This window comes from Ruditapes philippinarum, unplaced genomic scaffold, assembly GCF_026571515.1.
Source record: "Ruditapes philippinarum isolate M1 unplaced genomic scaffold, ASM2657151v2 ctg7727_1_1_1_1, whole genome shotgun sequence".
Classification (NCBI taxonomy): domain Eukaryota; kingdom Metazoa; phylum Mollusca; class Bivalvia; order Venerida; family Veneridae; genus Ruditapes; species Ruditapes philippinarum.
The window spans coordinates 1-17,003 of NW_026862897.1; the positions used below are offsets into that span (position 1 = coordinate 1).

Sequence of the window (17,003 nt, forward strand, 5' to 3'; positions counted from 1 at the left end):
ACTACATGCCCAAACATCAATTGAAGAACCCATGACCAAATTCGAACTTGAACCTGTAATTTTTCTCCATGAATATCCATATGTCAAGTTGATGCGGTCTTGTCTGTACCGCTTGGGGAGATAGTGCACACGGAAACTGAAAATTTTCATCTATCAGTACTTTCAAGCTAACAATGGGCATAACTCTGCCAAAATCAGCAAACCATGACCAAAATTCGAAGCTTGACCTGTACTTTTCTCATGACATACTCCAGTATGTGCCACAGGTTGGTTGAGATGAATATGTGTTACCGTTTGGGGACAATGACACGGAAACTCGAAACATTTCATATTATCTGTCAAAGTTCAAAGGGCATACTCTGCCAAAAAACTTCATCATCGAACCATGACCAAATTTCGAACTTGACCTGTATTTCTCATTGTACATACCCATATGTTAATTGAGTTGAATGTGCTTTGCAACCGTTCTTTAAGTATTAGATGAACGGGAAACTGATGATGAACGGCAATGACAGAATGATGAAGGGACCGAACATGGCCCATTACCCCATGGCGGGGGCATACAATATTATAAAGTAACTTACCTGCCCCATGCCTTGACATAGCCATATGTTCAAATTTTTGAACTAGATGAACACTGTTGCGTAAGATAATGAACAGGAACTGCTTAAAAATTTTCATACATTTTACTTTCCAAAGCTTGAAGGGGCACTTACTCTAGCCAAAAATCATTGAACCATGGGACCAAATTCAAACTTGGCCTGGGCATTTCCAAAAAAACACTATCATATGGCTCAAAAATTTGAGCTTTGAATGTGTAGTTTCATTGGGGAGATAATCAAACGGAAATGAGAAACTTCATATTACTTCAAAGTGAAAGGGCAACTCTGCCCACAAAATCATTGAACCATGACCAAATTCGACTTGACGCCTGATCTTGCTCCATGATATATTCCATTGGTCAAGTTTGAGCTTGAATGTGTTGTACCGTTGGGAGATACAGAACGGATCACGACTTGAAAAATTATATTACTTCAACAGCTAAAAGGGCATAACTCCTGCCCCCAAAAATCACGAACCAATTGACGACAACACTTCGAACTTACCGTATTTTCTCATGACTATCCATATTCGTCAGTCTCCTGAGTGAATACAATTTGGTGTACCTGTGGGAGATGAACGGACGGGAAACTGAAAGAATCTTCATATCTACTTTTGTTCAAACGGTAAAGGGGCGATAAACGTCTGCCAAAATCATCGAACCTGACCAATATATCGAACTGACCGTGTATTTCCTTCATGACCAGTACCCATATGTCAAAATTTGAGCTTGATTGTGTTGCAACCGTTTTAAGATAATATGAACCGAAACTGATGATGACGGCAATGTACAAGAACTGATGGAAGACAGAACACGCCATGGCCATTAGCCATTGCGCATTGGGAGGCACTAAATATATGCTTCTGAACTTCAATACTGCTCTTTCGTGATTCATCAAAGCAACCTTAATACTCAAAACGTACTATTATTTCCGTGCTTAACCATTGACAAATCGATTATTAAAGAACAATTCCTTAGAATATATATTCGTATATTTGATATTCTATGATTATACTTAGTTGCACTCATCAATGTATCAAGTATGGCGACTATATAAAATTTAGAGAGCCAAAGGGTGCAATTGACAGTTGTAAATAACCAACCAAAAAACAGATGCTAATCATTGCTATTCTACTACCGTAAAGAAACCGGGCGCCTACCATGTACTTGAGCACATAATAACAATTAAGATTTAACACTTTATTGCCTAGAATTTATTAACGCACGCACTCTCACTGTCTTCTAGAGCGCGCTGTGCTTGGCTGATTTTATTCTGGACTTTCATTATGTAGACACTACGGACGAAACGGTATTAACTCAACACCAAGAAGAAGAACGACTAAGCTCACGTACTCTCTCGAGCTTTGCGCTTGGCGTCCGTACTAGCTGACCTTTTTCTTGGGAAATGTTGTGTGAGTGCAAAGGATACAAACTCGGTTAAATGAATAACTTTAATTTGTGAGTGTATCACCGCTCTCCAATTTCTGGCTCTCACTCTCACTCTGAAGGAGCACTAATATGTTGCTTGCTACTTTAGTCTATATTGTAGAAAGTTTTGCGCAAAAGATGCTCTTAATCTATATGTTTCGCGCACTTGTCCAGGATTTAAAGTAGATTGCAAACTGAAAACGTCTGTCTATGGCTACTATTGTGTAATAGACTCTGAAAATCGCCAGGGATCGTTCGAGCTAGAGTGTTACAATCATAAGCTTTCCTGTGGGGCGTGCGTCTGACGATGTGTGAGTGAGTAAAGTGTGAGCTGTTAGGAATTTCGTTGTAAACATAGGCTGATGCGGATGGATGGTGATGAATAATTTAGAAAACTTTAAATTAACAAGTTAACTCCTATTAACAAAATAGTGCATATGTAACACTTGACATTAGAGGCTTAACTTGTGACTTAAGATTCTGACCAAAAACAATCATGGTTAAGCTTTAGGAAAAGTAAACTTGGTGTATAAATGACACTTGAACAGGGTCGTAGGAGAATCATTACAGCAGAAAACAGGTAAGCGGTATTAGAGAGAGAATGTTTTTGTTTTTAAAGATTAAACTGAATTTTAGACTGGGTGGCTGCAGACAGACGTTTGTACATTGTTTAAGAAACAAAGTTTATTTAATACTTCTTATTGTATTTATTACAATTTTATTTTAACGTTATTTAGATATAAGGTGTCTGTCAATTATTTATTCATATTTTGGCTTCTATAGGACATATTCATTAGACCACTTCTTGCAGAATAGACGGGTAATGGAGGAAATGTTTTTCCCATTTGTAATTTGACATGTGCCTTGAAACTACTGATCAGTGTTTTTTATGTTTCTACAATAAACAAATAAGCAAATAAGTATTTTAACTATTGTCTTTAAATTTTAATGTTTAGACTCTAAAGGTATCCAGGACAAAAGACTGTTTCTTACGCAGGAAACCAGTTAAGGTATGTGCATTCAATATGTATTCATGTATTTGTGATGCTGTTGGCGGTGGGAGTTATTCCTTAACCGGTATCTAAATAAAAGCAAGATGATAGTTAAGAAATAATTCCAACTTTATTATGTACTAAGTCACAGTTTTCTATATGTGTACCGCATTTATTCGCACTATGTGTATTAATACAAATGTAATACAATTCAATGCAAACTTAAACCATGTAAAAAATATTATCTTAATCTGGGAATCGCGGGTAATAATTTATTTTTACTCAGCGTTCGCAGCATTCTATTCGCATATTTATATATATTAATACTTTACGGCACAAAATATACTGTATCAATACTTCATAGCTGGTATAATTTTTCACAAAGCTGCAATAACGCCATATGCCTCTTGTGAAAATCTGTCATATTGCGCTTCTCCGCGCATTCCGCCATCTCTCATTATCTGTCCACCTTTATATGATGCTTGCGATTCCTGCGCATGAGCGCGACTCGATTTTAAGCTACCATCATTATGGTCTGATCCTTATTAATAGTAATCTGTTTGATCATATTTATGATATTGAAATGACTTTCTAATCGTATATATTGATCACATAATTTATTGTTTTAGTTTTCAAAATGTACATAATAGTTTTAATGTTGTAATGTATCTTGTATTCATCAAGACCCAAACAAATTATAATTTAGATCAATCAATAAAATCACAGACTGTTGAAAATGTTATGTTATTGTAAGTGCTTGTATATTTCAAGAATTGAATTGAAATTGCTTTTATTTTAGAAAAGGATGTCATCTTACATTTATCCCTCCGTGAAGAAAAGACGAAAATTTTGTGTTTGTAACAAAAAGAATGATGGAAAGACAAGGTTAGTTAAAAAAAGTCTTGTGACATAAGCAAGCTAGACATAAGCAAGATTTATAATTTCGTGTTATATGTGTGTTACTTTTATTTATAATATCCCCTTTTAATTATTGTTATGAATAATTGCCAAAGAATTCAGAGATGAATCATTGCTTTGTCTGGTATTGTTTTCCACGGTAATTATCACAACACATGTCTGTCTAAAAAAAAGTTTAAGTAACATCTTTATAAGAACAAGGCATGATCATATTACTGTTGCTGGAAAAGATCTCATCATTAAGCTTTACTGGAGGAAGACCTCAGATGCCCCTTCATACTTTTTCAGGCAGTAACAGGCACTACTATTTAAGAACCAATGACTTTCTGAAAGCAAAGTCAACAAACTTTAAACTGTTGGTCATGGACACCGGCCTATTCTACCTATTATAAATGAAATGGTAAATTCATATGCCTTTTTAAGAAAACTGTGCTCAATGAAACTAATTGTATGTGTAATATCTTTCCAAAATTATTGTTATATGTAATATACAAGGTGATTTTAATTCTTACTGTGCAAACTGGATTATGAAATTACTGCTGTGCAGAGCCTCATTACTGCTTTAAAATGTTACTTTTGAGCTTTATATACTGTCAGCCAGTGTGACCATTGTTATTGTTTTCCTGCAGCAAATACAGGCAATGTGAAGGGTGCAGTAATTGGTATCACCCAGACTGCATAGGTGTAGCCAATGCACAGAAGAATTACTGTAGCAAAGATTGTGAGGTACTTGTGATTGTATTCACTGACACTGATGTCAATTAATTACTTGTTTGACCAATTCGTAATTCTGACATGCTTTACCTTATATTTCCTTAACAGAACATGATGAAAATACCTGAAATTAGCCAAAATCGCGTTTTTCCATGTTTAAAACATGGCCTAACATATAAATTTGAAGGAAAATTGTTGTTTTGTAGAATGTTTTACATTAACCTATTACTTCATGAGCAAATCATTGAAAAATGGCTGTTTTCATTGAGAAGTCTCCCATCACAAGTTCAAATTGCTATAAAACTATAAAAACTGCTTCAACACTAATCAAACTTGGCACAAATGTTTACTGGACCATTGCCTTTGTAACAATATACCCAGGCTTAAATTTCCTGTTACCATGGCAACTAGGGGACATTTCAAAATTGCCAAACAATCACTATTTTGTGTCGATTTTTTTCCATCAAAATTGATTTCAAAGTGCTGCAACTTCTCAATGGATTGAGATAGAGTCAAATGCTTTTTTACCGTTGGTAACACGTTACCTTATGATCGATCTGGGGTCATTTTTTAGTGGTCATTTTTTTAAACCACATTTCTCAACAAAAACAAAAGGGGTGGGGGGTGAAAAAGTCATTAAAAGGCGTGTATATCGGGTAATGGGATAATTGAACAGAATGTGTATTGAAATGTGTTTCTTCAGAACAACATTGAACTAAAATATCTATATCCTAATCATTTATTTTATGTGATGTTAAATGAATTTCAAAGAGGCTTTAGAATGTGTATTATTTTTTGCTTTTGATAGCTTCCTTCCATACAAATGATATTTAATTTATGTATATACATTTAGGTGGTAGTTATAAATGATGATGAACAACCCAATGATGAAGTTGTAGAACAACCAAAAAGTGATAGTGGTAAGACAGTTATTACATAAATTAATAATTTCTGTACTTTTTGCATCAATATATTTATCTTCATCTCAATGAGAATTATATTGAAGAAAATATTTTGAACAAATTATTACCAAATATTGTTCATGCATACAAAATCATTTTAAGTATAAATTGCTTAATACTTATACTCTTTTCATAACTGTCAAGTAACATTTAAAAATAAATGATATTGTGTTGGCACTTAAAATGAATATTTCATAGTCACAACTCAGCTATTTATATCTAGAATGAATATTAAACATCAAAGTTTTTATCAGTTCAAAGAATTAGTTTCAAAATCATTAACATTCTTTTTCAGAGGAAGAATTTCATGGACATGACAGACAGAATGAAAAGTTTATAAATGAAGTTATAAATGATGATGAACAACCCAATGATGAAATTGTAGAACAACCAAATAGTGATAGTGGTAAGACAGTTATTACATAAATTAATAATTACTGTACTTTTTGCATCAATATATTTATCTTCATCTCAATGAGAATTATATTGAAGTAAATATTTTGAACAAATTATTACCAAATATTGTTCATGCATACAAAATCATTTTAACTATAAATTGCTTAAGGTAGTACACCCCTAATGGGCACTATAAGGAACTGTTAAATTGACAACATAGGACAGTTATATGCCTTAAATGTAATCTGTATGCAAAATTTAAACAAAATTTACCGTGTGGTTTATGAGTTATGGACATATTTTGAACTGAAACTTTGCCATTAGAAGGGCTTTTTTCAGAAATGAGGAAACTCAAAATAATCTAATATCATCATTATGAAAAATGTTTTCCTAATGCCCATTGTTCAGAAACAAATAATGACATTTAGGTAACAAATTAAACAAGCAAAATGATTGTTTTTAAACGAAATGTTTTTAATATGTATAAAAATTTAAACGAAATGTTTTTAATATGTATAAAAATGTTACCCTACCCCACCCACTTTTAACACTTATTTGACCATTTCCATGTGTAAAAAGCCTTTTGTAAAATATCCCTAAAATTTTCCACAATGAGGGGCTGTTTTCAAAGTTTGCTTAAATTATCTTTAATGTATATTGGTTGGTCTTACAAAATATAAAATACTTTCACCGTGTAGTTTTTATTTTATTAAACTTTGAAAGTATCTGGTATCGTATTTGCTATTAAATTTGGCATTATTTAGTACATAGATACGTATAAAAAATTTATAATTATTATGAAACACTTTTTTCTTCCATTAGGGATCTGAGAGATTAAAAAAAAATGTTAAAAAGAAAAAAAAAGAAATTAAAAAAGTTGCCCCAACTGGGGCTCGAACCCACGCCCCTCAGTTTCAATACACTTTACAGTGATTCTAGCCAATTTGAATACTCTTCAAAGTGGAGATAGTGCATTAGGGGTGTACTACCTTAATACTTATACTCTTTTCATAACTGTCGAGTAACATTTAAAAATAAATGATATTGTGTTGGCACTTAAAATGAATATTTCATAGTCACAACTCAGCTATTTATATCTAGGATGAATATTAAACATCAAAGTTTTTATCAGTTCAAAGAATTAGTTTCAAAATCATTAACATTCTTTTTCAGAGGAAGAATTTCATGGACATGACAGACAGAATGAAAAGTTTATACCTGTCAATTTCATAAATTCTCAGGTAAAACTCTATTTGACATTTTCAAAATCTATTGTGAGCATATGTTATTGCTGGAAACATTTAGCAGTGCATCATGTAATTTTGTACATTGCAACAGGGGTATTGACCAAAGAATATACTGTGAATCTGTTTAATCACCATGTAGTTCATTGAATTCATTAAATTTCATGGGCATGAAATTAGTGGTTTTATAGAAAGTTATACTTTCATAGATTTAAATGTTATGTTTAGATGTTGTGTATTTAACTTAAATCGTGGATTAACCTGTCCATGAAAACAATGAAAAAGAAAAAAAATGTGGAGATTTCTTTGTTGTTTTTTCAGTGGGAAAACACCATTTTATTTTTGACAGAGATATTATCCTGTGACCAAGAGCACTGGTATGTAAAAATATTTAACATACATGTATGATAATAATGATCCTATATTTCCTTTTGAGGGTAACACTTTAACAAACCTGCAAAAACAACCAAAAATACCAGGGTATCTTGGTCGGTCCCAATGTTGCAGTCTGAAGACAATGCATATTTAGAAAAATATGTGAATTACGTATTAGTTATTGATCATACATACTAAAATATTTTATACAAATTTGGACTTTTTGATTTGAAAATACAGATATACTGCTGAACGTAGATGTCATCAGTCGAGTACACATCTATCACTACCTGTTTCTCCCCTTATCTTTTAAAAAACCCAAAAAGCTAGAGCTTAGATACTAATCATGAACACCATCGAGTGAGTGTCAACCAAGTTTGTTCCAATAAAAATCCTGGGGTAAAAATTGGACCTGCAGGATGGGGGGGGGTGTTGGTTCATTGTTTCCCTAATATGTGTGAAGTAAAAACTTAAAATCTTTTTATACCCCCGCACAACAAAGTTGTAAGGGGGGTATACTGGAATCAGCTCGTCCGTCCGTCCGGCTGTCCGTCGGTTTTTTCTTGTCCGCCCAATAACTTAAGATTCCTTTGACCCTTAGTCTTCATATTTGGCATGGAGGTTAGTCATGATTAGTAGATGACCCCTATTGATTTTGAGGTCACCAGGTCAAAGGTCAAGGTCACAGGGGCCTTGACTTCAAAAAGCTTGTCCGCCCAATAACTTAAGATTCCTTTGACCCGCAGTCTTCATATTTGGCATGGAGGTTAGTCATGATTAGCAGATGACCCCTATTGACTTTGAGGTCCCCAGGTCAAAGGTCAAGGTAACAGGGGCTTTGACTTCAAAAAGCTTGTCCGCCCTATAACTTAAGATTCCTTTGACCCACAGTCTTCATATTTGGCATGGGTCAAAGGTCAAGGTCAAAGGGACCTTGACAAAAAAAAGCTATCTTCTCAATTGCTAAAGAATGTCCTGTCCGCAATGTATTGATTTTGACATTTTCACATTTGAAGCATGTAGAATACATAACTTAGCAATGCACTGGCTTAGTAACCTCCGATTTGGCAGGGAGGTTGTCCTTGAGCTCTAAATGGCCACTGTTGATTCTGACACAGTGGTATGCGGGGGTATTCACGCCATGATAGTGGCAGTTCTAGTTTTAAATCAAAGAGCTAGAGCTTAGATATTAAAGGGACTCCACGTAGGGTAAAAAGCCGAAAAACATAACATTTGAATTTATTACATAAATGAGCTGGGGCACTTTAAACAGAAATATATGCAAAGATAGTGAAGAAATATACTTTGAAATAAATTGAAAATCGTATTTTTATGTTTTTCTTAGCCCGATTTGAGTGAAAAGCGTTTGAACGCTTTTCATTTTGGGTCATATTTTTACAATTTGAATAATTATTCGGGGAAAACGAAGTGCAAGAATGATCTGAAGTTTTGCACAAAGATTAGTGGTCTAAACCTACATCAAATGGTACATATATCAGGAAAAAATATTTTCAGTCCCAGCCTGTCAAAAAACCTCAGTGGAGTCCCTTTAAGCATGAAATATCTTCTAATGGGTGTTTACCCACTTTGTTCAAATAAAAGCCCTCTGGTTTAAATTGGCCCCGCCCTGGGGGTCCTATATACAGGTGAGCGACTTCAGGGCCATCATGGTCCTCTTGTTTATAATTATTTCATATAAATTTCTGTGTCAAGATATATCTAAATGTAATGAAGCTGTTGTAGCAGTTTTTAAATATCAACAACAAATTATTAAAGAATTTTCTGTGAAAAATGAAGAAACAAAACATTTACCTGCACCATGATTAAATTATATGCTTGCAAAATGTTTATTTCTCTACAGCAAAAAAGAAAGTCATCAAAGACATCACATATTTGATGAAAACTATGCAAATGTTATTAGGAGAAAACATTCTTATGGCGTCAATTACTTCAAGCCTAAAGTAAGATATATGTCATGTTGTTCATATTTGTTATATTTCACATACCTTTTCATCTGTATATTTGTATAAATCTTGTATTTTTGTCTTGTTATTTTATATTTCTTTACTGTCCAATATGTAAGTAACCATACTATATCATTGCCATTTCATCAGCCATTTGTTCCAATAAAAAATTACTTCACATATTATTGAACATGACTTGCATGCCAGGCACATTACTTTTTAAAGATATTAAAAGGAAATCAATATAATTTTAGCATACCTGAAATAGTACAAAGAAAAGTTTTAAGTACTGTTCTTTATGTTTTTTAATGTCAGAATTATACATGGTCTTTCCAAACAGTTACTTTTAAAGGTTTTCATATGTATTTCAATACATACAATTGACAGATAATTTGAATATTGATTGGTGCAGGAATATTTGGCTGTTCTATGACCTTGACCTTGAAGGTTGAATGATTGAATTTTCACTGATTTATGATATAATTGACTGTAAGTTGGTGGTAAATAAATTGATTTTCTTCATCCTTTGACAAAACAACATTTTGGACATGATGTTATTAAAGGTTGAAATGACCTTTACTTACCTTGACCATAAAGGTAAAATTAGTGATTTTTTGTTAAATTGTCATTATTTTGTTATTAATGTATGGATTTGATTTATACTTGGACTAAACAAGACTTGCTACCAAACAAACATATTGAATGATTTACATATGACTTTGACCTTAAGGTAGACCATGGATAATGCATTACCTCCACTTTGAAGAGTATTCAAATAGGCTAGAATCGCTTGTAAACTACATTGAAATTGAGGGGCGTGGGTTCAAACCCCAGAAGGGGCAACTTTTTTTTCTTTCTTTTTTTCTTTTTAACATTATTTATGTATCTCTCTGATCCCTTATGGAAGAAAAAAAGTTTGATTTAAATTATATAATTATTTTAGGTATTTTTTTTGCTAAATAATGCCAAAATTTATAGCAAATATGATACCAGATATTTTCAAAGTTCGATAAAATAAAAACTACACGGTAAAAGTATTTTATATTTCGCATGATAAACTAATATACCTTTGAGAAAATTTAGGCAAACTTTGAAAACAGACCCTCATTTCGATAAATTTTAGGGATATTTTGAATAATGCATTTTAGATAGGGAAATGGTAAAAATAGTGATAAAAGTGGGTGGGGTAGGGTAACATTTTTATACGTATTAAGAACATTTTGTTTAGAAACAAACATTTTGCTTGTGTAATGTGTTACCTGAATGTTATTTTTTGTTTCTTAACAATGAGCAATAGAAAAACATTTTTTATAATGATGATATTACAGATTATTTACAGTTTCCTCATTTCTGAAAATAAGCCTTTCTAATGGCAAAGTCTTAGTTCAGAAATATACCCACAACTCATAAACCACACGGTAAATTTTATTTAAATTTTGCATACAGGTGACCTTGAAGACATATAACTGTCCTATGTTGTCAATTTTACAGTTCCTTATGGTGCCCATTACCCATGGTCTACCTTAAATTGACCTTGACTGTCAAGGACAAAATATTCCAGATACAAATAATTATTTACATATTTTGGGCAATTAATGACTGATATTTCAGTAATTTTAAGTATATTCCTACTACGTCACTAACGCAGTAAGGGCTATTTTAGCATATTTTAACTCTTTTTGGTACATGGATTGTAGGTGTCGTAGATATTGCGCAAATTGCTTCTTTATGGTTACTTGACAATATCATTCTTTTAAACCCATTTTCTAATTTTTCATGAAAATTAACATGAAACTTGAGGTGTGCTGCTTTCAATAATTTGAATAATATTTAAGTAAAAATTTATAAATCAAGCAATATTAGCAGAAGGTTCTATTAATGAAATTGATACTCTTTCTCAAAATAAATTCTTTTGATACCAAACTTGATAATTTAATATGAAAACTATACAAAATGAATATTTTGTTTTTTGTTGGAGAATAAGTAAAAAATACATGTAAAACATAATATCTTCTGTTTCATTTTGTTATAAAATTTTGGAAAAAAATACCTATTATGCTAACTTCTTTTAAAATTAGATAATTTAGTACACAACAAACAGTCTCAATTTCATATGTTCCATCATATTTCTTGTGTAATATTGTTATGGGACGCCTTGTTAACCGTTTTATAATGTATAATTGTGTGTTAATCTTATTATATTTTTCTTCAGACTATAGAACAACTGTGTTTTCGTTTACAAAAGCATTTCCTGTTTCAAATGCTGGACCCAAAGTAAGTTTGATTTTCACAATTTTTTGGCATTACACACTTTTTTCATATGATTAAACATTGTATTTCCAGCACATGTAACCACTTACGTAAATGATTTGATATACAAAGTACATGCATTTATTCTATCATACGAAAAAAGAATAACAAATTGTATAGTTAACACTTTTATTCAATCAAACTTAACATCAAATTGTTCCCACAGGTGGCCGTTTAAGAAAAAAAAAAATAAAAAAAATTTCCACTATCAAAATTATAGTTATCTTAACAATAATTTTGATAGTGGAAATTTTTTTAATATATAATTTTATCGGTTGTTTTGTATTCAGTACATTATAGTAAGGCTTAGCGTTTTGAATTATTTTGTTCAGGGTTGTAGTAGGAGTCCAGGGGCAGATAGGGGTGGGGTGTCCAAACACCGATACTGCCACCTGTGAATGTTCCCAGATAATTAATAAGATTTGAAAAAAAGCATTTCTAACACTAAATTGGTTAGTATTCGTTTGTAAGCATTTTACGAAATTAAAAAGGTCAAGTGTCTGCTTCATTTTTGAGCAATTTTACTTTGTGAATGCTTACTAATGAAAAATAACCTACACTTACAAAAATCAGTTTTATGGTTATATTTGCAGGTATCCAGCAACAGGACTAAGAATCCAGATGATGAGGTGTGTACAGACAAATTCATGTCTGTACAAGTTATTCTGCAGAAACCAAACGTATGTCCCTTAATGCTATCCTTTAAATATTACTAGTCATGTTAACTATTGTTTACATAGGAAACACTGGCATAACAGTATACTAGCTAGAAAATAAACAAATTGATATACAATTAATTACCTTTTAACTGAAAAAAATTGCATTTATTATCACTGATGAGAGAATTTTTATCGCTAAATTTAACATCATTGTAGATTAAATAAATCCATGGCACTAACATGTTACAAAATTTTTAAAATGAAGATGTAAACCTCTTTGAAAGAAAATCATGACACTAAAATAAAATTAAGGGCTTTGACCTAGAATGAAAAAATGGTTTGTGCAAGCAAATTTGGAATTTTATATTTTCATAACATTTGAAATTATGGATGCATGTGGGGGCATCCGTGGCGTGATGATACATTTTTAGTTTGAAAACAAGTTGATGTAAAAATTATGTATGTTTAGTACATTTGTTCTTCTGTTAACTACAAATTATTTTATTGTTTTGGAAAAACACTGAATAAGTATTTTGCTGATTTTTTACTTCTCTTAATTATGCTACTTTTATCCGATAATAAAACTCATAATATAAATGATGTAGCACCAGTTATCTTTGGATTATTTCAGACTATCACTCAATTACTCGGCTTATCTGCTTTTGAATGAAGCTTTGGCCTTCATCGTAGCCTGTTACAAGAATATAACCTACTTAGAGGCCGATGAAGGCTGCAGAGAGACAGAAGTGGAAATTAGGGATTTGATCCGTAAAACAAGAAAAAATTGTGTTTGAATATTGACATTTCAGTGACAGTGTTTGTATCTGAAGGGCTTCTATTTCAATAATTATGTGTACTTTGAACTTAGAATTTTACATTTATCTTCTTAGTATCTATTTTTCACTGATGATAAATGCTCTTATTCATTGCTTTTATTGTGCCCCCACTTTAGTTGCGGGCATTTAGATTTACCCTTGTCCGTCCGTCCGTTCTCTTGTGTACCTTAAAAAGTATTTAACCTAGAGTCATGAAACTTTACAGGAATGTTGATCAGCATGTGTAGTTGTGCACCTGGATATTTTCGTCTGCATTTATTTAGTATTTTTAGAGTTATTGCCCTTGACTTTGTAAAATTTTGCAATTTTCAACTTGTGTCGCATGTAACTCAAAAAGTATTTGACCTAGAGTCATGAAACTTTACAGGAATGTTGATCAACATGTGTATTTGTGCACTTGGTTGTTTTCGTCTGGATTTATTTAGTACTTTTAGAGTTATTGCCCTTGACTTAGAAATTTTTTGCAATTTTCAACTTGTGTCGCATGTATCTCAAAAAGGATTTTACCTTGAGTCATTAAACCTTACGGGAAGGTTGCTCAGCATATTAAATTTTGCACCTGGGGTTTGGCTTGTGGATTTATCCAGTTTTTGAAGAGTTATTTCCCTTGACTTAGTAAAAACCGTTTCATTATGTTATCTGTTCCTTGATCCTTGAGTGCTTGAGTTAGAATCAACCAACTTTACAGGAATAATGATCAACATCACTAAATTACAGGAATAATGATTCACATCACTGTGAAGCTATGCACCTGGGACTTTGCATGTGGATTTCTTTCAGTTTTGTTATAGTTATTGCCCTTGAGTAACAGTAGTATAAATTTGCAATTTTCAACTTGTTCATGCATAGCTCAAAAAGTGTTTCACTTGAAGGCCTGAAAGTTTACAAAAATGTTGGTCAGCATGTGTACTTATGCACCTTGGGGTTTGCTTGTGGATTTATTCAGTATTTGTAAAGTTCTTGCCCTTTACTTAGTAAAAGATTTTTAGTTTTCAAAAAATATTTGACCTAGAGTCATTAGATTGACAGAACAGTGAGTGGTGCGGTGGGGGCACCAGTGTCCTATGGACACATTTCTAGTTTATTATAAGGTTTATAACTCTTTCATCTATATTTCAAGAGGTATCTCCTCTTAAAACTTAGAATTTTGTTTGAAAAAAGTGTATGAGAACTTCATATTATTGTCTTTCCATTTCAACACTATAATTTCTTTTGATATTTTACGGTTCATAAAGTCATACATGCTATGTTGTGTAAAAATGTTGGATCTTCAAAATGTATATCCAGTAAAAAGTCTGTTGGACTGTTATGATTTTGGAACAATTAACACATCTTGTGTTGATTCAGCTTAATTTCATCTAATTTTTATAGCTTGGCGAAACTGGTTCCAACGATTTCAGGAATGTGGAACATTAAGGCTATATATAAAAGCAATTTAAAACAGAGTTTAGATTTGGACCATATTTACATATATTGCCATTCAAGTTAAGAAATGCTTTATCAAAACTAAGATTATTTTCACACAAACTGGCTTTTGATACTGTAGGCTATTCTAGAAACAGAGTGGAAAGAAATGAGTGTTATTGTAAATGGTAAAATAAGTAGATATAACAAATTTCTTTTTGTTAGAATCTTTCAAATTTGTGCTTCATCCATGTTTGAGCATTTATTAAATATATAAACATGATAGAAGAGTCCAATGTACAGATATATAATGCATGCACACCAGTTCTGTTCACAATCTGTATACATTTTAATATTTATACATGTATATCAGTATATGTACAGTATGCCAATGTCTAATTTCTTATTTGTTTTTGTTTGTTTTCCTAAGTCGTTTTATCAATGGAATACATGCAATCAAGCCAAGATTTGAACTACTGCTTTCTTTGCAAAATGTAGGCCTACTCAGAAAATGAACTTTCTCACCTTTAACCACGTGCTAAGTAAATCCATTCCTGCTTCGATTAAAATCCCATTGAATAACAATATATTTTTGTTCACTCTCAACATCCATCGTTAATTTAATTATTATTGAACTTTCAATACTATGTACAGTAGAATTTTAACTGTACACTATCATTCAATAATAACTCCCATTTTGTGTATTGTTTGACCTAATTTGTGCACAAACTTTTTTAACGGGACCTCGTAACAGTGCCCGTATGTAAACAATTACGTATTATTTACCACCTTCGCATTTCTATAGTCCGTTTCAAACTGGCATCGAGACACGAATACTTTTTTTGCGCGTGTGTATCAACCCCCCTTCAGGCGGTAGCTGTTTGTTTGTTGTTTTTCTTTTCTTTTTTCATCTCTCATTCTCCCATGATAATGATAATAATTAATTTTCCTCTTACAAATATCTTAAATTATTTTTGAACTGTGTAGAAATTTATTGAATAAAACCATGTCATGTGTTAAATTAACAAATATTCACTACTGTTATGTATACTCATGTGTTGTATTGTATGTAACTTGAGTTAATAAAGATATGTTCTGTTCTGTTCTGTATTTTTTGTCAAAACAGATATTGGAGATGAATAACATTTCGATATATAATGTATGTTGTACGAACATTTTAGAAAACAATATATTAAAGCCTTTTTATTATAGGAGAGCAACTGTTACAAAGTTTACAGATTTTTTTAAGAGTGAACATCAAGCTTTTATACTTAGGAAGTCTTTGCTTTGTTAAATTTGCCAATATGGAATTTTATAGATTTTGTGTAGGGTATTGATATATATGTAAACATCTTATTCATCCTCCACAAACAACATGTTGACCATGTAAATTGTGTTTACTGTTTGTTAAATCACATGTTAAATTTTATGTTGTATAGGTATATGCAAATGTATGACCAAAAACTGTACTGTTTACATCAATTAAATTGTCTATCTATCTTTCGATACATCCATCAATCATTAATAGATAATGCATTGCGCAATAACAGTACATTTGTAATTGAGTTTTATTAATTTTGGCTTGGACAGTTTTGATCAGATCGCAGAGTAAATTTGAATTATTAATTAAAATCATGAGGTGAAAGAGTGCAAACTTCTAGGATGATAACCTCACAATTAACTGTTCTGTATCATTATTTTATCCAAGCTACAACACAAAAATAAATCAGAAATATCATCTTGAATCTTCAGTGTTTTATCCTTCACCTTTTGCGTTAATGCCCTTTGATTTGTTGTATTATGTCATGGTATGAAATGGATCGATTTTTTTTTATAGACAGGGGATTTGGCAGATTTTGACTGCTTCTTGTTTAACTTATATGTATTAATTTGTTACAATTGTTTTGATGTGTAATATATAAGACATGCAAGTTAATCTGAATCATGTGAAGCATTCGGTGCAATTTGTGTGTTATAGTGAAAAATGTTATAAATGTATAAAGACCTTAAGTTTCTGATTCTTAGGATTTCACTTATTTCCTTGAAATGTATTTTACTTTACATGTACTTTATTGTGTGATGTTAAAAAAATGAATAATAACTGTAAATTTACTGATTTATATAATTCCAAACATTTCTGTGAAATGTACTCATTATATGTTTTAAAAGGATATATAGGCAATTTTTCATGCCCCCTTCG

General features: G+C 31.9%; 1 protein-coding gene across 3 annotated transcripts; it reads left to right on the forward strand.

Annotated features, from left to right (window-relative positions):
- The first annotated feature begins 2,930 nt into the window (after nt 1–2,930).
- LOC132720570 (uncharacterized) lies at nt 2,931–13,401 on the forward strand. Of its 3 annotated transcripts, none has more exons than XM_060704730.1 (11): nt 2,931–3,039; nt 3,821–3,906; nt 4,569–4,665; nt 5,507–5,573; nt 5,911–6,021; nt 7,185–7,252; nt 7,577–7,632; nt 9,492–9,591; nt 11,807–11,868; nt 12,498–12,533; nt 13,195–13,401. In XM_060704730.1, exons 2-11 carry the CDS (start codon nt 3,827–3,829, stop codon nt 13,355–13,357), a joined length of 840 nt encoding a protein of 279 aa, XP_060560713.1. In that variant the 5' UTR covers nt 2,931–3,039; nt 3,821–3,826; the 3' UTR covers nt 13,358–13,401. The 3 variants fall into 3 exon arrangements, with proteins under 3 accessions (XP_060560713.1, XP_060560714.1, XP_060560712.1); XM_060704729.1 differs by having other exon boundaries at nt 2,932–3,039; nt 12,498–12,584; XM_060704731.1 differs by lacking the exon at nt 5,911–6,021 and having other exon boundaries at nt 12,498–12,584.
- Nucleotides 13,402–17,003: the final 3,602 nt, after the last annotated feature.

Excerpts from the sequence above, each read along its gene's own strand:
- LOC132720570 (XM_060704729.1), top strand. The coding sequence starts at position 3,827 with ATGTCATCTTACATTTATCCCTCCGTGAAGAAAAGACGAAAATTTTGT. Across the intron at positions 3,907-4,568 it reads AAGAATGATGGAAAGACAAG|CAAATACAGGCAATGTGAAG; the intron begins GTTAGTTAAAAA and ends GTTTTCCTGCAG. Across the intron at positions 6,022-7,184 it reads ACAACCAAATAGTGATAGTG|AGGAAGAATTTCATGGACAT; the intron begins GTAAGACAGTTA and ends ATTCTTTTTCAG.